The 26,121-nt window shown below is 42.1% G+C and overlaps 1 protein-coding gene across 1 annotated transcript in view; it reads left to right on the top strand.

Annotated features, from left to right (window-relative positions):
• The first annotated feature begins 1,486 nt into the window (after nucleotides 1–1,486).
• Nucleotides 1,487–26,121, top strand: part of HSDL2 (hydroxysteroid dehydrogenase like 2) — a 49,606-nt gene continuing 24,971 nt past the window's right edge. The window contains exons 1-5 of the mRNA XM_059657664.1: nucleotides 1,487–1,631; nucleotides 19,462–19,625; nucleotides 21,086–21,184; nucleotides 22,067–22,181; nucleotides 24,920–25,023. Coding sequence (XP_059513647.1) covers nucleotides 1,615–1,631; nucleotides 19,462–19,625; nucleotides 21,086–21,184; nucleotides 22,067–22,181; nucleotides 24,920–25,023 — 499 coding nt within the window. The 5' untranslated portion in view covers nucleotides 1,487–1,614. The remainder of the gene's footprint in view (nucleotides 1,632–19,461; nucleotides 19,626–21,085; nucleotides 21,185–22,066; nucleotides 22,182–24,919; nucleotides 25,024–26,121) is intronic.

The following is a 26,121-nucleotide window of genomic DNA, read 5'->3' on the forward strand; positions in this document are numbered from 1 at the left end:
TACTCATTTTCTTGAGTATAGTTTTTTTTAATGACAGTCCCTATCAATAATCTTTCTAAAACACTTCATATTTACAACTATAGGCCCAGTGCATGAAATTTGTGCACAGGTAGGGTCCCTAGGCCTGGCCAGTGATCAAGGCTAATCTGTGGGGAGACCGGTGGGTGATTGGGGGGCCCCTGCTGGCACTTGCCTTGGCCAGCCTGGTGCCACCCAGTCACCTCCCTCTGTGGGGCAATGGCGGGGGGCGGGGGCGTCTGCTTGCACCTGCCTTGGCTGGCCTGGGGCCTGCAGGCTGGGGGCAGCTCCTGCATTGAGCATCTTCCCCCTGGTGGTCAGTGTGTGTCATAGCGACCGGTCGTTTGACAGTTGTTTCACCATTTGGTCAATTTGCATATTAGGCTTTTATTATATAGGATATAGGATAGTCTAAAGTACACATTGGCTACTCCTCATTCCTCCCACATAGACAGAGACCTTTGTCTTTTTTGCCCTGCCTGTAGCTCCAGTGACCAGCACATAGCAGGAGCTAATATCTGTTGAATAAGAAAATTCCTCCCGAGCATCTAAACACCATATCATGGATTGTAAATTCAAATGTCTATAGGGGACTAGCATGTGATATAAATGAGTAAATAGAGCTCTTTCAGGGAGTCTCCAGGCTGGTTTCTCTAACTAGGCCCAGAAAGAACTTGATCATCCTGTTCTACCATTTCACAATACAAAGCAATTTCTTCAAGTCTACCTAAATATATGCCAGTCTTTAGTTCATTAGGGTAGCTGAGTCATGTCCAAGATGTACTAACAAAACAATATTGGGTCACAGAATTAACCTTATTGCGTCACTGGGTTTGGAGATTGCCTCGATTAGATATCGGCTAAGAGTAAAAAAGTCAGAGTAACTGAATTCTTTGGTGTGACTATTGCAAAGAGCTCTGGTCCAGAAGCTGCCCCCCCACCAGTGCCATCTACAGCCCCGCGAGGTCAGACCGGCTTCAGTCCAGATTCCGTGGGAGTCCACATGCGACACTCGTCGGCTTCGGGCCTAAAGTATCTGCGAGGAAAATCGTTCCTGAGGGCAGCCTCCGAGGGAGGATGGGCAGCCGGACAGTCGCCCAGGTTTGCACATGGCAGGAGGTAAGTCCGAGAGGCAAAGCATTCCCAGGGCAGAGTCAAGGTCCTAAAGCACGACTCAAACGGAGACCCCGCTGGCAAAGGAACGCAGCCCCGTGACCAGGAATCCATAATGGGCCGTGAAAAGGCGTACGCAGCAGGTGACGCGCCCAGCGATCTACGCGCGCGGGCTGGAGACCGATTGTCACTGTAGAGCCCGCGAGAGGGGCGGGGCAGAGTGGTCTCCCACGGCGCTTGCGCAGAGAGCGGGTTTCCAGGGCCAGGTAAGGGGAAGTGGTAACCAGCGCCGAGCGCCGGGAGGGCCTACTGCGTGCGCAAGCGCACTCAGCAACGTCCGGCTTCCAGTACCCCGTCCTCGCAGACCTCGGGGCGGGGCCTCGGGGCGGGGTCTGGGGCGGGACTAAATGCGGAGGAAAGGACAGCCTGTCACTACATACTCGCTGCCGTTGCTGTCGCCCCCGATTCCGAACGGCGAAAGTCATGTTACCCAATACCGGGTAAGGGGATGGGGAGCCGCGGGGAAAGACCGGGCCGCGCGGAGTGCGCCTGAGTGGATGGCCCGAGGGCCCGGCGGCGGCCGCGGCGGTGGGAGGGTTTACGAAGCTGCCCGTCCCGCTCCGGAATGCTGGATTGCGCTGGACGCAGTGTTCCTAGAATTGCGATAACGCTTGAAAAGTAACCGAAAGTTGTATACTTCAGGGTGGCAGCCATATATAAACTTCTTCTGGAGGTTAAGGGTCCTGATTGGGTTACCCGCCGCCCGTAGGGCCGGCCCCATCTTGGCTTGAGCTATAGCTGAAGGCATGAAAGTTCTAGGTGAAAGGTCACTGGCACACTTGTGCGCCCAATGCGTTGTTCTCTTGGGCAGAACGCTCAATTCTGGAATAATAAAATAATGGAATATTTAAAAAGTGATTTTCAAATTAGTAACAAATAAAACTAATCTTACAGATATTTTTGTCCGGGGATTTTTTTTTCGCTTTAAAAAGATTTTAATTGTGGTAAAATACACAATAAAATTTGCCATCTTAACCATTTTTAAGTGTGTAGATCAGTAGTAAGTATATTCAGCCCTAGCCGGTTTGTCTCAGTGGATTGATCGTCCCACCGTGGACTGAAGGATCCCGTTTTCGATTTCAGTTAAGGGCTTGTACTTCAGTTGCAGGTTGGGACCCCTGACCTTGTAGGGGCTCGTAGAGGAGGCAACCAATCTGCTCCTTTCTCTCTGTCTCTACTCCCTTCCACTCTCTCTAAAAATCAATGGAAAAATATCTCGGGTGAGGATTAACAACATCATATACAAAAAGTATATTCATAGTGTTGTGCAACCAATCTTTAGAACTTTTTCAACTTAGAAAACTCAATACCCGTTTAAACAGTTTCCCCCCTTCCCCAGCGCCTGGCAACCCACCATTCTGCTTTGTTTCTATAAAGTATGGGTGCATTGAGCTAAGTAGCATGTCTATTATGTAATTCGCTTGAAACATGCAAACACATGGCCAAAAGATTTAAACAGCTCAAAAGTGAGTTTTTTGTCATCCTTAACTAACAATTCTGTTACTCTCTGGTATTTTCCCAAAAATATTCTGTGCATTTATAAATATACTAGAGACCTGGTGCATGGGGGGGGAGGGGGTTCCTCAGCCCCCCCCCCCTGCCCTTTTGCATCCAGGAACCCTGGGGGGATGTCCCAACTGACAGCTTAGGCCCACTCCCCACCCCCTCACCCCCTTTAATCGGCAGTTGGACATTCTTAGCGCCCCGGAGGCAGGAGAAGCTCCCACCACCGCTGTGCTCTCCAGCCATTAGTCCAGCTTCTGGCTGGGCAGGTCCTGCTTTGAGCATCTACCCCCTGGTGGTCAGTGTGCGTCATAGCGATTGGTCGCGATTGGTCGTTCCGCCGTTCAGTCGATTTGCATATTACCCTTTTATTATATAGAGTAGGATAGGATTTTGTATATTACCCTAAACACACACACACATACCACATTTTTTAAAATTATTAAATTTATTGGGTTGACATTGGTTAAGATTATACTAGAGGCCCAGTGCATGAAATTCGTGCACTGGGGGGGGGGGTCCCTCAGCCCGGTCTGGGACCCCTGGGGGATGTCTGACTGCCATGGAGGTGGGAGAGGGTCCTGCCACCACCGCTGCGCTCGCCAGCTTTGAGCCAGGCTTCTGGCTGAGTGGCGCTCCCCCTGTGGGAGTGCACTGACCACCAGGGGGCAGCTCCTGTGTTGAGCGATTGCCCCCTGGTGGTCAGTATGCATCATAGCAACTGGTCACTCCACTGTTTGGTCAATTTGCACATTAGCCTTTTATTATATAGGATAAGTTTTAAGTGTACTGTTCTATAATGCATCCTCTATAGATTGCGTTGCATACACAACTTTTAATGGTAGCAAACTCTCTTCTGGGCCTTGCTATTTGTACCTATATGTCTTAGACACACATTTTCAATACATATAACTCTTCTTTCCTTTTTTAAAAAATATATTTTTATTGATTTTAGAGAGAGGAATGGAGAGGGAGAGATAGAAACATCAACGATGAGAGAGAATTGTCAATTGGTTGCCTTCTGCAGGCCCCCCACTGGGGATTGAGCCCACAACCTGGGTATGTGCCCTGACTAGGAATCGGACCATGATCTGGTTTATAGACCGATGCTCAACCACTGAGCAACACCAGCCAGACTCTTCTTTCCTTTTCATGGTTACATAGTATTCTATTGATGTACCATAATATATTTAACTAGATCCATCATTGGATATCAGATCATTTCTAGTTTTTTGTTACACCATCTTTGTTATAATGATTATTCACATATTCACCTCTTTGCACATATTTGAGTATATCCACATGAGAAGTTCCTGGAAGTAAGGTTGCTGGATCAAAAAATATATGCACTTTAAATTTTGATAGCTAATACTAATAGCCCTCTAAAAAGGTTGCATGCCGCCACAAAAGGATGAATGAGATGTCCTAATCCAACACATGGGCAAACAGAAAAATGCTTGATAATAAAAATGTTTGTTTTGATCATAAAAATCTAGAGAAAAAATGGAACCTCATTATAGTAAAAATTTGAATCATGAGTAAGGATGAGAATCTTTGATATGTTTAAAGCAGTAGGTCCTCAAAAGAGCACTTTTGAACCCCATAGGACATTTGAAAATATCTAGGAACATTTATTTATTTATTTATTTATTTATTTATTTATTTATTTATTTATTTACTAGGGGCCCAGTGCATGAAATTCATGCACGGGTAGGGTCCCTAGCCGCTGCCGGCTGGGACCTCCCTTCCCCCAGCTGCCTGCCACCGCTGACGGCAGGGGTAGGGCCGGTGGGGAGGAGGGGCCACAGGTGGTTGGCCGGCCGGCCCCGCCCCCTGGTCAAACTCCCGGTTGAGGGGACAATTTGCATGTTAGGCTTTTATTGTATAGGATTTATTTATTTATTTTAGAGAGAGAGGAAGGGAGAGAAAGAAATATTGATCAGCTGCCTCCTGTATGTCTCCCCCTGGGGATTGAGCCTACAACTTGGGCATGTACCCTGATCAGGAACCAGTCTGGTTACCTCTAGGTGCAAAGGACAATCCCCAAACAACTGAGCCACACCGGCCAGGGCTGGGAACATTTTTGATTGCCAAAATTGAGGCTGGAGTCTAATAGTTGGAGTCCAGGAAGCTGGTAAATACCCTATAATGGGCAAGGTAGCCCCCTATAACAAAGAATTATCTAGTTCAAAATGCCAGTAGTACAGAAATTGAGAAATTCTGGTTTAAAGCCATCTTTGTATCTTTTTCTTTGCCTGGCTTACACAATAAAGTTTTTGATTGATCTCTGAGAGCTCTATTTAAAAAAAAATTGTTCTATGTTATGTATCACAAATATTTTTCTCAGTTAGCTGTATCTTGACTTTGATTATGTAATTTATCATGTAGAATGTGTTTTTATTGTGTCATAGTTATCAGTCTTTTCTTTTAAGGCTTTTGTGTTTTTGTGCAAACCTATAAGGCCATCTTAAACCAAGATTTGTATTTTTATTTTTCAATCCCCACCCAAGGATATTTTTCCCATTGATCTTTAGAGAGAGAGTGGAAGGGAGGGAGGAGGGGGGCGTAAGAGAGAAAGAAAGACAGACAGAGAGAAACATCTATGTGAGAGAGGCACATCAACTGGTTGCCTCTCACATACGCCCCAAAACTGCAACTGAGGTGTGCCCTTGACCAGGAATTGAACCCGAGACCCTTCGGTCTTCACTCTAACCACTAAGCAAACCTGCCAGGGCCAAGATTTTTTAAAATTGGGCCCTGGCTAGTGTGGCTCAGTTGGTTGAGTATTGACCCGTGCATCAGAGAGGTTGCTGGTTCAATTCTGGTAAGGGCACATGCCCAAGTTGGGGACTTGATCCCCAGTGGGGCTTATGCAGAAGGCAGCCAATTGATGTTTCTCTCTTATCAATGTTTCTCTCTCTCTCCTTCTCTCCCTTCTTTCTCTCTCTCCCTTCTCTGTCTCTCAAATCAATAAAAACATCTTTTAAAAAATATTTTTTTTATTGGTAAGTATTCACCTAGTATTTTTGTTTTGGAATTTTCTTTGAATCTCAGATTTTTTCATCCTTTTGAGATGAAATACTATTTTGCACATTATTTTGGCATAGGAATTGAGTTAGGAAACCCACTTCATTTTGGTTCAGTTGGTTGGTTTTATAGTTGTCCCTGCACTGTTGACTGACTAGTGATCTTTTCCTTCCTGTTAGAAATCCCACCTCTATCATATATTGAACTAGAGGCCCAGTGCACGAATTCGTGCACCAGTGGGATCCCTCGGCCTGGCCTGCGAGACTGGGCCAAAACTGGCTCTATGATATCCCCTGAGGGGTCCTGGATTGTGAGATGGCACAGGCCAGGCCGAGGGACCCCACCGGTGCACGATCGGGGTCAGGGAAGGACGTGGGAGGTTGGCCAGCCAGGAGGGACTGCGGGAGGGCTCCAGGGTGTGTCCGGCCTGTCTGGCTCAGTCCCAATAGGCCGGACCCCAGCAGCAAGCTAACCTACCAGTCAGAGCATCTGCCCCCTGGTGGTCGGTGAACATCATAGCTAGCGGTTGAGTGGCCTTAGCATATCATTAGCATATTACACTTTGATTGGTTGACCTGACAACTGGACAATTAGCATATTAAGCCTTTATTATATAGGATTCTTGTATGTAGAGGGGTTGATTCTTGACTTTTTAATTCTGTTACTTAGTCTGTCTTTTCAAGTACCAGTACAAGCTATTTTAAATACTCTAGTTTTCTAAAATGTTTTAATATTGGGAAGGCTAGTTCCTGCTTCATTTAGATTCTTTTTCAGAATTTTCCTGGTTATTCTTGAATGCTTATTTTTCCAAATGAACTTTAAAATAGTTTGTATAGTTTTTTAAAGTGATTTTCTTTTTTAAAATAGCCTGGCTGGCGTGGCTCAGTGGTTGGATCTCGACCTATAAACCAGAAGGTCAGGGTTTGATTCCCAGACATAGCACATGCCCGGGTTGTGGGTTCAATCTCCAGTGTGAGGCGTGCAGGGAGCAGCCAATCGATGCTTCTCTCTCATCATGATGTTTGTATCTCTCTCTCCCTCCCCCTTCCTCTCTCAAATCAATAAAAATATGTTTTAAAAACATCATAAAGTAGTTTAAAAATTTATCACCTTTATTCTGATTTTCAGGTACCAGAGAATTTTGGTAAATTGTAGTATAGGTTATCTCTACATTAGTAAGTTTTTTAGCCAACTATGTACTGAGGAATTTGGGGTCTTTCCTTCCTTCCTTTCTTCTTTTTGTCCTTCTATCTATGTACTGAGGATCTCTCCCTCCTCCCAGTTCTAATGTTTTAGAGATGGAGGAGTTCCTTAGCGTACAGACCCAGGGTTCAGGTTAAGAGGAGCGGCTGCCTTTGCCTTTCTTTCAGCCATGCCTGAGACTCTGAATGAGGAGAAAGATGTCCTTTATCCTACTGGGAATCAAGCCAGCTAGACTGGAGGCAAAGAAATAAGGCTTTCTGAAGCAATATGGGACATGAAATAGTTATAAAACTTTGAATATGAGTAGATACTGAATAATATAGAGGAATTATTATGAATATTCTTAGTTGTAATTATGACATAGCTATGTAAAAGTTAAAGATGCATATTTACATGTGAAATTTTATGACCTCTGATATGTGCTTTCTGATAATCACTCAAAATGTTGATAATTATTGAATTGTTAAATAAACAAGGGAGCTTATACTATTTTCTATATTTTTGAATATATTTGAAAGTTCCATAGTAAAAATATAATAATGGTCCTTAAGTGTCTTTGTACTGATTGTATATTAGTTGCAAGGGAAAGAAATGTAATTATACAGTGGGTAAATCTGATAATATCATAATTGGATGATCAAAATTAATATTTCCAGTAAGTACAGATGGACATCATGTGCTTCCAGGTGTGATACACTGTGGACATAATATTTTATATTCTAGCTGGAAATAACCTGAATCTAATCATAAGGACACATCAGTTGAATCCAAAGTAAGAAGCATTCATTTTAAAAAATAAGTGGCATTATATTCTTCAAAAAGTCAATATCATAAAAGACAAGAGAGGTTGCAAAAATGTTCTAGTTTAAAGAAGACTAAAGAGATATGACAACTAAATGCACTATCTGATCTTAAACTAGATTACGTACTGGAGGGCAAAAGTTATTCTAAAGCAGTGGTTGCCAAACAGTGGTCCATGAGGTCCGAAAGGTTGGTGACCACTGCTCTAAACGGTATTATTGGTCTGGCCAGCATGGCTCAGTGCTTGAATGTTGACCTATGAACCAGGAGGTCAGGGTTCAATTCCCTGTCAGGGCACATGCCTGGGTTGTGGGCTTGATCCCCAGTAGGGGGCTGCAGGAGGCAGCTGATCGATGATTCTCATCATCATTGATGTTTCTCTCTCCCTCTCTCTTCCTCTTTCTGAAATCAATAGAAATACATATTTTTTTAAAAAAGGATATTATTGCATCAATTGACAAAATTAAAATATTGGCAGTATATTAGATAAAAGTAGTTATTGTATCAATGTAATATTTACTGAAGTTGATAACTCTACAGTGGTTATGTAAAATAACAGGCCATGACATATTCAACTTGCATTTAAGTAGATACACGGAAAGAGAAAGGGAGAGAGAGATGAGTATAAATGCTAAAGCAGTAGGGCAAAATGTTAACAATATATGAATCTGGGCAAAGGATATATGTGTATTCTTTGTACAGTTCTTATTCTTGCAATTTTTCTTAGAAATTATTTACAAATAAAAAGTTAAAAACAGTGATGTACCTGGGAATAAAGCCAACAGAAGATTTATAATACCTTTCTGTAGAAAATGATACAATTTATTGAAAAATACTAAGTAAGTCTTAAATAGATAGAGAGTGATACCATGTTCATGGATTGGAGCACTCAGTATCATAAAGATGTCTGTTCCTTCCAAATTTAATTTTAGACTTAGTACAATTTCTATCAAAATGCCAACTGATTTTACTTATGCAGTTAGCTAAGCTGATTCTGAAATATATGTGGAAAAGCCGAAGGTTCAAGTATAGCCAAGAAACTCTTGAAGAAGAACAAATTGGAAGTATTAGCATTATCAGTTATCAGGACTGATAAAGCTATTATAGTTAAGACACTGCAATTTTTGTAGGGTCAATGGAACAGAAAAGAACTCCTAGAAAGAGATCTACTTATTTATGGAGACTTGATCTTTATTTTGTTGTTGTTATTAAGCCTCACGTGAGGATTTTTTCAATTGACTTTTTTTTAGAGAGAGTGGAAGGGAGGGGGAGAGAAAGAAACATCTATGTGAGAGAGACACATTGGTTCGTTGTGTCTCACACTTGCCCTGACTAGTGCCCGGATCGAGCCTGCAGCCCCAACAGAGGTACGTGCCCTTGACTGGAATCAAACCCAGGACCCTTCAGTCCAAGGGCAGATGCTCTATCCACTGACCCAAACTGGCGAGGGCAGGAGACTCAGGCTTGAACAAGGCTGGCATCAAATATCTGTGGGAAAGATGGGCTTTTCAGACTTTGGCAGTTGGTTATTCATATGGGAAGAAGTATAATTGGATCCCTACCTCAATTCATATACAAAAATTCTGGATAGATTAAAGAGAACAATTAAAAGATAAACCAATGATTTATTATTCACAGATCTTTGGGTTGAGTGTTTCTCTGCTCTCCATACTGGAAGTTGAGATCATTCATATGGTTGCATGTAGCTGGATCCTTGGCTGAGGCTGAAATGTCCTAAATGGCCTCACCCTGCAGATCCTCTCTCAAATGGTCTCTCATTATTTAGTAATCTGTCCTTGTTCTTTGCAGCATGACATTTGGCTTTTGAGAGAGAGAAAGTGGAAGCTGCCAGTCATCTATAGCCTAGGCCAGTGGTTGGCAAACCGCGGCTCGCGAGCCACATGCGGCTCTTTGGCCCCTTGAGTGTGGCTCTTCCACAAAATACCACATGTGGGCGCGCATGTACAGTGCAATTGAAACTTTGTGGCCCATGTGCAGAAGTCGGTTTTCGGAAAGGAGATAGACGAAACATGTATACAAGCTGAGTGTGGATGGGAGAGTTGAAAGGGGTCGACCTCAACGACCGTACCTCAATCAGATTGAGGACGTTTTTAGCAAAGGCCGGCTTAGGAGTACCCTAATTAAGTTAATAACAATGTACCTACCTATATAGTTTAAGTTTAAAAAATTTGGCTCTCAAAAGAAATTTCAATCGTTGTACTGTTGATATTTGGCTCTGTTGACTAATGAGTTTGCTGACCACTGGCCTAAGCTTAAAAAGATTATTAGGCTAACCCAGACACAAGGGAAGGGGGAAAATATGCTCCTTTTAATGGAAGGAATGCCAAAGGAATTGTAGCCATGTTTAATCTACAACAATGTCCTATAATCTAGCCGTTTCACCAGTAAATATATATGCCCTAGACAAACTCTTGCACATTTGACTGGAAGAAATGTACAAGAATATTTATATTCATAATACAAAAAAGAAACACCAAAACACCTGGAAATCACCCCCAACATCCATAAACAGTAGAATGAATAAATACTTTATAGTATATTCATATATGGAATATTATATATTCATTTTAAAAATTATTTTGGCCCTAGCTCAGGGGTGGGCAAACTTTTTGACTCGAGGACCACAATGGGTTCTTAAACTGGACCAGAGGGCTGGAACAAAAGCATGGATGGAGTGTTTGTGTGAACTAATATAAATTCAAAGTAAACATCTACACTAATAAAAGAGAAAAATGGTAATTGGCGTACGGCGATACCCTTTTCATTGGCTAATCAGGGTTATATGCAAATTAACTGCCAACTAAGATTGGCAGTTAACTGCCAACAAAGATTGGCAGTTAACTGCCAACAAGATGGCGGTTAATTTGCATATGTAGGCACAATGCAGGGAGGCGAAAGGGAAAGCAGGAAGAAGCCCCCTGCCACTGACAGTGATCAGAAACCCAGGGGGGAGCTAAGAGCTGGGGGGCAGGGCAAAGGCGGCCCTGGGGCCGCCTTTGCCCTGCCCCCCAGCCATGATCGGAGAATCAGGTGCCTTTTCCGCCCTGGCCAGTGATAGCAGGAAGTAGGGGTGGAGCCAGCGATGGGAGCTGGGCACGGTCGAAGCTGGTAGTCTCAGGAGCTAGGGGTCCCTTGCCTGGGCCTAAAGCGAAGCCCACGATCGCGGGGCCGCTGCAGCTGCGGGTCCCCGCTGCCCGAGCCGGACGCCTAGGCCAGAGGCATTAGGCCCTGGGCAGGGGTGGAGCCAGCAACCGCGGCGAGCTGGGGGTCCCCTGCCCAGGCCTGACACCTCTGCCGGAGGCCTCAGGCCTGGTCAAGGGGCCGATCCGGTGATTGGTGATCAGAGGGTGATGAGGGTCAACTCCTCTGGCCGAGGCATCAGGCCTGGGTGGGGGCCAGAGCCAGTGATCGGGGGGAGATGGGGGTCCCCTGTCCAAGCCTGACACCTCTGGTGGAGGCGTCAGGCCTGGGCAAGGGGCAGAGACAGCAATCGGAGGGGTCTGGGGGTCCCCTGCCCAGGCCTGACGCCTGGGCCAGAGGCATCAGGCCTGGGCTGGGGGCAGAACCAGTGATGGGGGGAAATGAGGGTCCCCTGCCCAGGCCTGACGCCTCTGTCACAGGCGTCAGGCCTGGGCAAGGGGCTGATCCTGTGATTGGAGGGTGATGGGGGTCAATGCCTGAGGGCTCCCAGTATGTGAGAGGGGGCAGGCTGGGCTGAGGGACACTCCCCCCCACACACCCAGTGCACGAATTTCATGCACCGGGCCCCTAGTCATTACATAAAAGGGTACCGTCTTTTTTTCCAATAGTTTTATTCATTTCAGACAGGCCGGATCCAGCCTGCGGGCTGTAGTTTGCTCACGGCTGCCCTAGCTGGTTTGGCTCAGTGGATAGAGCATCAGCCTGCAGACCAAAGGGTCCCAGGTTTTATTCCAGTCAAGGGCACGTACCTTGGTTGCAGGCTCCTCCCTGGCCTGAGCCCTGCTCAGGGCTCGTGCAGGAGGTAACCAATTGATATGTTTCTCACATTGATGTTTCTCTCTGTCTTTCCCTCTCTCTTCCACTCTCCCTAAAAATCAATGGAAAAATATCCTCAGCTGAGGATTAACAAAAAACAAACAAAGAAAAAATTAAGCCGAAACCGGTTTGGCTCAGTGGATAGAGCGTTGGCCTGCGGACTGAGGGGTCCTGGGTTCGATTCCGGTCGGGGGCATGTACCTGGGTTGCGGGCATATCCCCAGTAGGAGATGTGCGGGAGGCAGCTGATCGATGTTTCTCTCTCATCGATGTTTCTGGCTCTCTATCTCTCTCCCTTCCTCTCTGTAAAAAATCAATAAAATATATTTAAAAAAAATTAAAAAGAAAGTGGCGTTTTTTAAAAAAAACAAATAAATAAAAAATTAATTATTCTTGGAAAGAAGCAAATCTTAGAATAACATTTACTATATGAATCTATTATATAAAATTCAAAGTTAGGCAAAAAATAAATAGTGTATTGTCTAGACTGGTTAGGCAAAACTTTTTCTGTAAAGGCCATGTAGTAAATATTTTAGGCTTTGTGGGAAAGAGGCAAAATTGGAGCCATTATGTAGGTATAAGATGTATTATACATCATGAGAAAACCAATTTCCATAATATTTTTTATTGGTGAAATTCAAAATAATTGAGTGCTTTTTTTTGTAATACAGATTCTACTAATGAGAGGAATAAAACTCTTTTTGGAGAGAAGAGAGTGTAGTAGGTTCCTAGGACAGCCATAACCAAGTACTTTGAGTGGCTTAAAACAGAAATGAATTCACTCACAATTCTGTAGGCCAGAAGTCTGAAATCAAAGAATCAGCAGGGCCCTGAATCCTCTGAAATTTTGGATAGAATCCTTCCTTGCCTTTTCCTAGCTGCTGGCAATCCTTGGCATTCTTAGCTTGCAGCTGTCATCACATGATACTCTTCCTGTGTCTATCTACATAATTTCCCCTCCTCTTTTAAAGACACCAGTCATGCCCTGGCTGGTGTGGCTAAGTGGTTAAAATGTTGGTCCGCACACAGAAGGGTCATGAATTTGATTCCCAATCAAGGGCACATACCTGGGTTGCAGGTTTAGTCCCCAGCCCCAGTTGAAGCACATGTGGGAGGCAACCAATCAATATGTCTCTCTCACATCGATGTTTCTCTCTCTCTTTCTCTCTTTGCCTCCCTCCACCCTCCCTCACTTTCACTCTCTCTAAAAAAATATCCTCAGGTGAAGATTAAAAAAAAAGGCACCAGTCATATTGGACGAAGGGACTACCCTAATTTAATATGATCTCATCCATACTAATTACATCTACAAAGGATTATATCTGGGCAAAGGATATATGTGTATTCTTTAAAGGATACAAATGTATTACATCAAATAATTCTGACATATTGGAGTTTAGTACTTGAACATATCCTTTTGATAGATACAATTCAATCCATAACAGAGAGATAATGTTTTACAGATGAGCATTTATGCTCAATTTGATGCTAGAGAATACTTAATTTGAACCCCAATTATGTGTTCTCTAGCATCAAATTGAGCATAAATGCTCATTTGTAAAAACACTAACAGATGAATGGACAGATTTGGCCCTAGCTTAGACATGGGTATGTAGGTATCTATACTAATAAAAGGGTATGACCTTCCGGACGTACTTTGGGACAAAGCCATGATGGCAGGCCCCAGGCAGAGGCGATTAGGAGCGATCAGGCCAGGCGGGGAGGGCAGTTGGGGGTGATCAGGCTGGCAGGGAGGGCAGTTGGGGGCAATCAGGCCGGCAGGGGGGCAGTTGGGGGCTAGCCGGCCGGCAGTGGGGGGCAGTTGGGGGCGATCAGGCCAGTGGGGGGGGCAGTTGGGGGTGAGCAGGCCGGCAGTGAGGGGTAGTTGGCATCAGGCCAGCAGAGGGGCAGTTGGGAGTGAGCAGGCCAGCAGGGGGGCAGTTGGGGGCAGTCAGGCCGGCAGTGAGGAGCTGTTGGGGGAAAGCAGGTCAGCAGTGAGAGACAGTTGGGGGTGAGCAGACCGGCTGGTGGGGCAGTTGGGGGCGATCAGGCTGGCAGGAGGGGAGCAGTTGGGGGCAAGCAGGCCTGTGGGGGGGGGTGCAGTTGGCGGCAAGCAAGCCGGCAGGAGGGGGGCAGTTGGACATCCCCCAAGGGGTCCCAGATTGAAGAGGGTGCAGGCCAGGGTGAGGGACACCCCCCCACACACGAATTTTGTGCACTGGGCCACTAGTTAGGAATAATAAAGAAACCAAGGGAATGAATAATATTTATCTATTTTTTAAATTACATTTTATTGATTTTTAGAGAGAGGAAGAGAAAGGGAGAGAGAGATAGAAACATCAGTGATGACAGAGAATCATTGATCATCTGCCTCCTCCACGCCCCCTAGTGGAGATTGAGCCCAAAACCCGGGCATGTGGCCTAACCAGGAATTGAACCATGACCTCCTGGTTCATAGGTCGATGCTCAAGCACTGATCCACACCGGCCTCATGGGAATGAGTAATACTTAAAGTAGTTGTTACTTTGCTGTGCAAAACCTTTTTAATTTGATGTAGTCCCATTTGTTTATTTTTTGCTTTGAAACCAACAAAAAACCAAAAAGGCAACCTACCAAATGGGAGAATATATTTGCAAATGATATACTCAATAAGGGGTTAATATTCAAAATATATAAAGAACTCATACAACTCAACAAACATAAAAAAACACACCAAAAACTCAATTAAGGAGAACCAAGATGGCGGCAGAAGATATAAACCTGTACGTGCTGCCCCCCACAGCCACATTAAAACTACAACTAAAAGACAAAACAGCTGTTATCCAGAACCATGGGAGAGCTGGCCGAGTGGAAGTTCTGCAACTAGAAGGAAAGAAAAAAGCACATTGAGACTGGGTAGGAGGTGCAGAGGCGCCAAGTACAGAGGTACAGAGGCACACACAAGGCAGGCTGCACCTGGATGCGCAGTTTTTTTCAATCGGAAGGGGATACAAGCTCTCAAATGCACTGAACTCGTTTACGGCGAGACTCTGGGGACCCAGACTCCTACGGGGAGAAACTGGACTGTCTTGCAGCGGGTTGGAGAGCGAGGGTGGCTTTCTCGCAGAGCTGCTCGCAGGGATCGTTGTTACTGTGGGGGCACGGGACTCGGGGATGCGGAGATGCGGAGACGAGGAGACGTGAGGAGTCACGGAGATAGCTGACGACAGCCATTGCTGATTGCTCTGCCCTGGTGATTCTCTGAGACCCCGCCCCATTCAATTTACATCCCCACCCAAGCAGGGCAAAGGAACCGCCTGCCCTTTTGCAGCCTAACCTAACAAACTGCAGCTGGTCCAGAGAGCTCCAAAACTTCCAAACCCCAAACAAAGAGGAGAAATCTGCTGATATCACTGTAGCTCTTGCTGGGTGGACTCACACAGTGGTTGACTTGGAGATCCAGGAGCCAGGGTACCCAGTGGTCAGATAGTAGATTTCAACTCCTCACATCCATAAGGAACACACTCAAGAGGCAGACTCAGTGAGCACCGAAGCCCCACTGAAGCAAGTCCTACCCCATAAGGGTGTCTCCAGCACAGCAGTTCTTCCACTATAGACACAGAAGGTCCTCGCAGTCAGCCAAAATGCAGGGACAGAGAAACATGTCACAAATGAAAGAAATGGAGGAAAGCAAACTACTGGACATAGAGTTCAAAACCACAGTTATAAGGTTACTCAAGAATCTTTTATGAACCTCCGAGGAACTTAGTGAGACCTTCAAGGATCTTAATGAGAATGCCAAAAAAATGGAAAAGGACCAGTCAGAAATTAAACATACACTGATTGAAATTAAGAATAATATATAGAGATCCAACAGCAGACTAGAGGATCCCAAGAATCAAGTCAAAGATTTGAATATGAAGAAGCAAAAAACACCCATCCTGAAAAGAAAAAAGAATCCAAAAATATAAAGATAGTGTAAGGAGCCTCTGGGACAACTTCAAATGTACCAACATCCAAATTATGGGGGTACCAGAAGAAGAGAGAGAGCAAGATACCGAAAGCCTATTAGAAGAAATCATGACAGAAAACTTCCCCTACCTGGTGAAAGAAATAGACTTACAAGTCCAGGAAGAGAAGAGAACCCCAAATAAGAGTAGTCCACAGAGGACCACACCAAGACACATCATAATTAAAATGCCAAGGGCTAAAGACAAAGAGAGAATCTTAAAAGCAGCAAGAGAAAAACAGTTAGTTACCTACAAGGAAGTACCCATACGACTGTCAGCTGATTTCTCAACAGAAACCATGCAGGCCAGAAGGGAGTGGCAAGAAATATTCAAAGTAATGAATAGCAAGAACCTACAACCAAGATTACTCTACCCAGCAAAGCTATCATGTAGAATTGAAGGTCAGATAAAGAGCTTCACAGACAAGAAAAAGCTAAAGGAGTTCATCACCACCAAACCAGGATTGTATGAAATGCTGAAGGATATTCTTTAAGAAGAGGAAGAAGAAGAAAAAGGTAAAGATAAAAAATATGAACAACAAAGTGACAACAAATAAATATCTATCAACAAGTGAATCTAAAAATTAAGTCAGAATAAACTGGTGAATATAATAGAAGCAGGGGCATAGAAAGGGAGTGGATGACAATTCTCGGGGAGAAGAGGGTGCGGGGGTGCGGGAAGAGATTGGACAAAAATCCTATACCTATGGATGAGGACAGTGGCGGGGGATAAGGGCATGGGGTGGGGTGGGAACCAGGTGGAGGGGAGCTATGGGGGGGGGAAGAGGAACAACTGTAATAATCTGAACAATAAAGATTTATTTTAAAAACTCAATTAAAAAATGGGCAGAGCACCTGAATAGATATTTGTTCACAGAAGACATACAAATGGAAATGCAAATCAAAACCACAATGAAATATCACCTCACACCTGTCAGAATGGCTGTTATCCAAAAGCAACATATAACAAGTATTGGCGAGCATGTAGAGAAAAGAGAACCCTTGTGCACTGTTGGTGGGGTTGTAAGTTGGTGCAGTTTCTATGAAAAACAGTATGGAGGTTCCTCAAAAAATTGAAAATAGAATTACCATAGGGTCCAGCAATTCCACTTCTGGGTATATATTCAAAGAAAATGAAAACACTAAGTTAAAAAAGATATATACATCCCTGTGTTTATTGCAGCATTATTTACAATATGTAAGGTATGGAAACACCTTAGGTGTCCACCAAAAGATGAATAAAGAAAATACACAATGGAATATTATTCAGCCACAAAAATAATGAAATCTTAACATTTGTGACAGCATAGCTGGGCCTAGGGAGTATGATGCTAAGTGTGCTAAGTGCAGTAACCCAGAGAAAGAAAAATACTGCCTGACTTAATTTATATGTGGAATCCGAGAAACGAACACAACAAAAAAGAAACAGACTTACAGATACATAGAACAAACTGAGGTTGCCAGAGAGGAGGGGTATGAGGGCATGGGCAAAAAAGATGAAGGGGAATAAGAAGTACAAACTTGTAAGTAAATCATAGGGATGTAATGTACAGCATAGGAGATGTAGTCAATAACATCATTACTTTATACGATGACAGATGGTTACCAGACTTACCATGGTCATAAGCTATATAAATGTCAAATCATTATGTTGTACACCTGAAACTAATATAATATTGTATGTCAACTGTTCTTTAAAAATATAAAAAACAAAATAGTTGTTACTATTTTAATAGGTGGGGAGGAAGAAGGAGGATAGAGTTAAAAATAGACAGGCGGTTTCTGGGGGATTAGTAATGTTCTGTTTTTGTTTCTTGGTATTCATTTTATTTTGTTCTTTAAACCATATACTTTGGTTTATATACTTTTTTGTATGTTTACTATACTTCACTAAAAATAGTTGCCACCTCTCTGTTTCTTCCTCACTTCTCCACTCGCCTTCCTGGTTAACCCTCCTCACACCATCTCTGGTCACTCCTCCAGATCTTGGCAAGAGCCTTACGTTCTTTTGTTAACAAGCCTGCTTATATATTACTCATGTCTCTGGTTACTGTCTCCTTTTCTCTTTGTCATTGTTGTCACTTTTGCTGTCCTCTATTTTTTTAAAAATGCTTTCTTATTTGCCTTTAGAGAGTAAACAAGAAAGTGGGTTTCCCTCCCTGTTTTCTGACTTTATTTTAGATATTTTCTTCCCATCTAACAACTAAGTAAGTACAATGTTTAAAGTTAAGGGGGATAGATGTAAAAAGTGAATAGGTAACTTACTTCGGTACATTTGGATTAGAGAATCTTTTGATCAATACCTTGAGCTCTTTGCCAGCCTTCTAGGTTTATATGTTTAACAGCTTTATTGAGATGCAATTCGCGTACCACACAATTTACTCACTTAAAGTACAGTGGGGCCTTGACTTACGAGTTTAATTCATTCCGAGACCGAGCTCGTTAAGGAGCTCATTAAGGAGTTTGTTAACTCAAATTGCTCTATCAACTCAATGCAAAAAATCGGCCGAGAGACCGCTGGTATCTCAAAAAACTTGTTAGTCGGCACACTCGTAAGTCAAGGCCCCACTGTATACAGTTCAGCCCAGCCAGCGTGGCTCAGTGGTTGAGCATTGACCCATGAACCAGGAGGTCACGATTCGATTCCTGGTCAGGGCACATGCCAGGGTTGCTGGCTTGATCCCCCCAGTGTGGGGCATGCAGGAGGCAGCCAATCAATGATTCTCTCTCATCATTGCTGTTTCTCTCTCTCCTCTCCCTATCTCTCTGAAATCAATAAACATATTAAAAAAACACACAATTCAGTGACTTTTAGTATATTCACCGAGTTGTGTAGCCATCAGCATAATCAATTTTAAAATCTTTTTATCACCCCTAAAAGAAAACCCACACCTCTCAGCTATCAATCCCCAACAACCCCACCCCCAGATCTAGGCAACCATTAATTTTTGTGTCTCTGTAGATTTGTTGATTCTGGATATGTCATATAAATGGAATCACCTAACACGTGGTCCTTCATAAATGGCTTTTTTTCAGTTAGCATAATGTTTTCAAGGTTCTTCCATGTTGCAGCTTGGATCAGTACCTCATTCATTTTTATTGCTGAATATACTCCACTGTACGGATATACCACATTTTATTTATCCATTCATTAGTTGATGGACATTTACAATGTTTCCATTCTGGCCACTATGAACAAAGATGGGCATCCATTGAACAATTATTTGGTTTTAGGTCATTTCTTTCAAGTGGTATGTAGAAAATATGAAAAATTCCAAAGAATATAAAGAATACAATAAAATTTATTCATATCCCCACCATTCACATACCAGGTATAAGTTTTGTTAACACTTCTCTGTGGGAGAAAAATACATATTTATATAGTTTATTAACTCCTTGTTTCTCTTTAAGATTTATTTTTCATTTGAGTAGATTTTGTTTGCCAAATCACTGCAAGACTGGCCAACTGAAGTTGTAATAAATAATTTATAAATCATCATGCAATGCGAGAACAGTAGAGTTATTAACTAATCAGATGGGAAGGGAGGAAGGTTTAGAGGAAGTTTCACAGAGGAGGAAACATTACAAATATAGATAGATAGATAGATAGATAGATAGATAGATAGATAGATAGATAGATAGACGTTCTTTATACTGGTAAGTAAATAAAGCATTGAGGTTTCTAATAAAGTCCATTTGTTCTGTTGTAGGAAGCTGGCAGGATGTACAGTTTTTATCACAGGTGCAAGCCGTGGTATTGGCAAAGCTATTGCATTGAAAGCAGCAAAGGACGGAGCAAACATTGTCATTGCTGCAAAGACCACTCAAGCACACCCCAAACTTCCAGGCACAATCTATACTGCTGCTGAAGAAAGTGAGTGAGTGTGACAATGCCATTTCATGAACTATCCTCACCATGGTTGCAATACATAGATAATTTACTGGAGAGTTTAATTATAGCTTTTTGAAAGCTACCCTAAAAATAAGTTTATCTGCTTAAAGTATTTTGTCACCTTAGAGCAGTGATTGGGAACTGTTTTTCTCCTCCAGCACTTTTGAGTGATATGAGAGACTCCCATTAAAAATTGTGTCTCATGAGGGCAGTGGTTCTTGAATCTGAGTGGAGAATGGGAGAGTGGAAATAGAGAATTTGCGAGGTGGATGATGTGAACACTTTGAAAAAGCTCTCTATGTTATTTATTTTCTGCACCATTTTCAAGTCATTAACACTTTCAGTCCACAAATAATTACTGAGTGCTTATATTCAAGGCATTGTGCTAGGCACAGTGCCAGGAGAGAGAGCTTAAAAATTCAACTTTACCTGAGGTTGTTGGTTTTGTTAGTTATTTTAATAGCACTGTGGTTATGTAAAGAGAATACGTATCAAATATTGATGAATGAAGTGATGTCTGGGATTTGTTTTAAAATACACCAGCAGCCCTAGCTGGTTTGGCTCAGTGCATGAAGTCTTGGCCTATGGACCCAAAAGATCCTGGGTTCATATCAAGGTCAAGGGCATGTACCTCAGTTGCAGGCTCCTCCCCGGCCTAGGCCCTTGTCAGGGCATGTGTAGAAGGCAACCAATCAATGTTTCTCTGTCTTTCCCTCTCTCTCCCACTATCCCTAAAAATCAATGGAAAAATATCTTCGGGTGGGGATAAAAAAAGAGACAACAGCAAAAAACAAAATGAGGTTGGATGTAGATAAATTATACTGGCTGAACATTAACAATTATTGAAGATAGGTGATAGGTTCATGGTAGTTTATTATCTTGTTCTTTATATTTTTTGAAATTTTTCATAATAGTTTAAAAAAAATCCTCACTCAAGGATATTTTCTCCATTGATCCCTAGAGAGAGAGTGGAAGGGAGGGAGAGAAAGAGAAACATTGAGAGAGACACATCGATTGGTTGCCTCCCGCATGAGCCCTGACCAGGGATGGGGATCAAACTCACAGCCGAGGTACGTGCCCTTGGTGCCCTTGACAGGGAATGGAGCCCATGACCATTTAGTCCTCGGACTGATGTTCAACCATTGAGCCAAACTGGCCAGTGCTCATAGTAGGTTTTTAAGATTACCTTCCTTTTTTAGCTTTTTAATAGAATTTTAAAATTCCTCTTTGTTTTTTAATGGAACTAGTCTATCTAGTTTGAGGCTGAATATGGGTTAGACAATCTGTCCTACTGTATGGGCAGAGTCACTAGTGGTTATAAGACATAGTTATTTATATTGATTTTCTGAAAATAGGGTACTTGTTTCTTTTGACTCATATCAGAATGAAAGGTTTAATATTTACATGCTTTAATGCTCCTTTTGTTTCTTTATTCTTCATAGTTGAAGCCGCTGGAGGAAAGGCCTTGCCATGTATTGTTGATGTCAGAGATGAACAACAAATCAGTAATGCAGTGGAGAAAGCAGTTGAGAAATTTGGAGGTAGTGCCGTAATTCTGAAATAATTACTGAATATTGATAAAATATAGGTGTAACTATAACTTTAATTAATTTTTTTTCTGAGTCTTTGGAGTATAACCAAAAATGAAATTTGTTCATATAGAAATGTAGTTCAAAACCATCTGATGAGGGGTTTCTTTTTATTTGGCAAAAATTATTTTGAATAATATAACACTTTTACCACCAAGTATAAGGTTAGGATCTTGACAATAACATACATGTAACCTAAAGTAGTTCCTTAGATCCCATTCTCTTGCCTCTATTCAATTACTATAACCATATGTTACATATGCAGTGACTGGGGAAGGAAGACTGGATACAAGGTGCAGCAATAATCATTATTCTAGATTCATTTTATTTTATAAATGAGTTACCAAAACACACTTGATCTTTGATGATTTGCCTGGAATTGAAACTCTGGGTCTTTTCTCTCTTCTCAGTTCCCAACACCAGAAAGGGCCTTAGAAGGGAGGGAGATCTGTGTGCTTGGAAGGACAGGCTTTGGAAAGATGCTAGAGAAGAGGGAAAATTTTAAAGAAGCTAATCTTAAGTTCTTAGAGACAAGGAGGGATGACCAGGACGTAAGAGAACAGATAAGAATGGAAGCTACAAAACACCAAGGACTAAGCCTCCTTGTACTTTCACATGGAGCTCTGATGATGGTCTGTCTCCATTGTGCTAGTGAAAATCATTTGGGTATTTTGACACAGCTACTTAGTTTTATATTGGTGTATTGGTTAGTCAATTTATCTAAAAGAAGTATTTGTGAACTAACTTAGATTCAACTACACAGAGTAAATGTTTTTATTTCTTTTTGTTATAAACTTTAAATTACATTAATAGGAATTGATTATTTGAAAACAGGAATTGATGTGTTGGTGAATAATGCCAGTGCTATTAGCTTGACCAACACATTGGAGACACCTACGAAGAGGGTGGATTTGATGATGAATGTCAACACCAGAGGCACCTACCTTACGTAAGTTAAAGAATTGTCGGGGAAAGCCCTAGCCGATTTGGCTCAGTGGATAGAGTGTCAGCCTGTGGACTGCAGGGTCCCAAGTTTGATTCGGGTCAAGGGCACATGCCTGGGTTTTGGGCTTGATCGCCAATAGGGGGTGTGCAGAAGGCAGCCAATTAATGATTCTCTCTCATCATTGATGTTTCTATCTCTCTCTCCCCTTCTCCCTTCCTCTCTGAAATCAATAAAAATAAGTTTAAAAAAAGAGAGACTTGTCTCAATTTACAAAAATACTTTATTTAGAAAGGAAAAAAAAAGAATTGTCGGGGAAAATGTTGAAATGTTTTCTCAGAAGACTAGTTAGTAAACAGAGTTGAAACAGATTGGCAATACAGTTTAAAATCCAGCCAAACGGCCTAAAAGTGCTCCAAGTTAGTAGATAGTATTTCAAATAAATTGTTTTATTCAGAGATCTTCCCCCCCCCTGTAAATCTAATTAATACTACAGGATAGCTCATGTATTTTCAAACATTTATATGAAGAAATACATACAGGGTATCCCCCAAATATACATACACACTTTAACAGCTGTTAGCTCAATTTTGAAAATGAAATATATTTTAATAAACATTGCCTTTATAATTATTCAAAGTGTGTGTATATATTTTATGGGGACACTATATATGCATACCAAGTCTTCTAATTAAGCCAGCAATAGTCTCTCCTTCCTTTGAAAACACTTGGGTTTTAGTTATATAAATAACAGGAAGCTCATTATGAACCTATTTATTTATTTTCAAATATATTTTTATTGATTTCAGAGAGGAAGAGAGAGAAAAAAACATCAGTGATGCCCAGCTGGTGTGGTTCAGTGATTGAGCGTAGACCTATGAACCGGAGGAGGTCATGGTTCGATTCCTGGTCAGGGCACATGCCCAGGTTATGGGCTCGATCCCCAGTGTGGGGCATGCAGGAAACAGCCAATTGATGATTCTCTCCTATCATTGATGTTTCTATCTCTCTCTCCCTCTCCCTCTCTGAAATCAATAAAAATATATATTTTAAAAAACTTACCTACTGTAGAAATGTTTCACAGAAGTGCAGAAATTAAGTTTGTTCATTGTATTGTTCACTAGCTACAAAGACACAAAAAGTGTCTGGCTAAAAAGTAAAAAAATGGACTATGTTATGAATTCTAAGTACTAAATACACCTCCATGATTTGAAACACAGACAGATCAGTGCTTTACTCATGTTGAATACAAACATGATCATCTACTGTATGGCAAGATTGTGTGGCCAGTGTATTGTTAAGGAAATTGACTCTCTTTGCCACTCAAGAGAGAATTCCCAGATCAGTTTCCAAACAAAGAATGGGTCAAAAGCTTGGCTTTTTTAGTTGACATTATGACTTGTGTAAACACAAATGCATGGTTTTCACTGTTCATTCCTTGTGAAATTATGTCTTTGGAAAACCCATTTGGCAAGAACAATTTGGACCCATATCTATTCTGAGGTTATTTTCCAAAAATGAAAATGACGGCCTAAACTACATTCCTTTGAATGTGAAATATGGTCTTATGCCTGGAATAGATTTAGTTTGTTTCCTATTGATGTTTTGAGGTGCAGTTCACTGTTTTAATCACTGTCAGTTCTAATATTGGTTGTCTCTCCCAACCTCACCCCCATAAAAGTGAAGCACCTTTGGAAAGGAATAATATATATAAAAATTCATTAGTGATATTGATTGTAATTGGTTTATAAATTTGAAAAAATATTGCTGGTGGTTCCAAGAATATTGTAATAAGAAAATTGACTTGAAAGAAGAGAGGACAAGTTCAAACTTCTAGAAGTTATTGAATATGAAATAAAATTAAAAGCTACAAAATTTTTGCGCTACAATATTTAACATGTTATAACTTAATAATGAAAAATTTTTAAATATTGGACCTGAGTCTCCTGTAAAATAAATTGCCTACCTTTATAAACAGTATTTTAAAAAACCAAAAACTTAATATTGTTCCCAAAGGCATATTGCATTGCATACTGGTGCAAATTAACTTTGGAAATGTATTGGGAGTTACGTTATTAAATTACAATTCCAGCATAGTAGGAATACCACATCTACTAAGATGAAATAAGCCAACCTATATAATAGTAATAATAGTAGTAGTTTATTTCATGTTTAGCATTATGAACTGTTTCAAGTATCTCATATATCATCTCATTTTAATCCCTTGGTCAATCCTAGATTTTAGCAGGTATTACCAACACTTACCAATGAGAAAACTGAGAAGTAGAATGCTATCTATTTTCCCCAGGATCACACAAGGAAGGGGCAGAAGGAGAATTTGAACCGAGGTGTGTCTGACTGGAATATCCATGTTCTTTGCACAGTACAAGCTGTGCTGGCTGACAATTACATTAACTGTTACTGAAAAGTGTGTGTGTTGGGGAGGGAGAATTTTAAAGGATGTAGTTGAGGATAACCTCAGTTAGATTTAAGGCTAATATGCCAAGGATTTTATTATTATCATCAAGTAGATTATTTCGTCAGGCCATTAAGCAAAGTTTCAAGGTTGAAAAATTAGTTGCTTTTCCCATTTTCATTCTAGAAGAGTAAAAATAAACAAAAGTATTCTTTAGATTACTAAACAAATTCAGTTCCTCTGTAGAAGTAGATTAAAATAAAACTTTAAAAAGTGGGGTGGTTATTAGAAAACTATTCATTTGGCTTGTGTTTTCTTTCACTTTCAGATCTAAAGCATGTATTCCTCATTTGAAAAAGAGTAAAATTGCTCATATCCTCAATCTCAGCCCACCACTGAACCTAAATCCACTGTGGTTCAAACAGCACTGTGGTAGGTGGTTTGTTTATTTGTTTTGCATTAAATCAGTGCATCTATTATGTAATCACAATTTACATATACTTTTAGCATTACATTTTCTATGCAGAATCAGTACCATTTTGGAAAGTAGATTCTTAAACTTTTGTCTATAATTATAGAATTTAGGTATAATATGTATTCATTAAAATGCGCAGATCTTAAGGGTTCAGTTTGACGAGTTTTGACAAATGTATACACCTGTAAAGCCAACATCCAAATCAAGATATGCATTTCCATCATCCCAGAAAGCTCCCTCAAGTCCCAATGAGTGTGTTTTATTGAATGTAACTTATCCTATCTAATAAAAGAGAAACATGGTAATTGGCGTACGACCGCTACCCTTCCCATTGGCTAATCAGGGCGATATGCAAATAAACTGTCAGCCAAGATGGCGGCCGGCAGCCAGGCAGCTTGAAACTAACATGAGGCTTGCTTGCTTCAGTGACAGAGGACTACACTGTTCCCCGCCTGCCGCTGCAGGCCTCTGAGCTGCAAACAATGATGTAACAAACATAGAAACTAAACAAAACCCCAGAAACCTGCTGGGCTTCAGCCAGCAGGATCGCAACATTGTAAGCAAAGGCCAGAAACCTACTTTCAGCAGCAGAGGCCTAAGAGCTGGAGCCAAGCCTCAAAGCTAAAGCTGGCCCAGAATAAAAAAAAAGAAAAGAAAAAAAGGAGCGGTTGGGAGCTTCAGTCACCCCAGCCTGAAAACAGCCCTCAGCTCCTCACCCAGACTGGCCAGGCACCCCAGTGGGGACCCCCACCCTGAAGGGTGTGTGACCAGCTGCAAACAGACATCATCCCCTCACCCAGGCTGGCCAGGCACCCCAGTGGGGACCCCCGCCCTGATCCAGGACACCCTTCAGGGCAAACCAGCCGGCACCCACCCATGCACCAGGCCTCTACCCTATATAGTAAAAGGGTAATATGCCTCCCAGCACCGGGATCAGCGGAGCCGCAAGGCCTTCCGGCACTGGGATCAGCGTGACAGCGGGCAGCACCCAAACCCCCTGATCGCCCTGCGGCTCTGTGTGTGACAGGGTGCGGGGCCCCAACCCCCTGATCGGC

Source organism: Myotis daubentonii, chromosome 11 (assembly GCF_963259705.1).
Source record: "Myotis daubentonii chromosome 11, mMyoDau2.1, whole genome shotgun sequence".
Classification (NCBI taxonomy): domain Eukaryota; kingdom Metazoa; phylum Chordata; class Mammalia; order Chiroptera; family Vespertilionidae; genus Myotis; species Myotis daubentonii.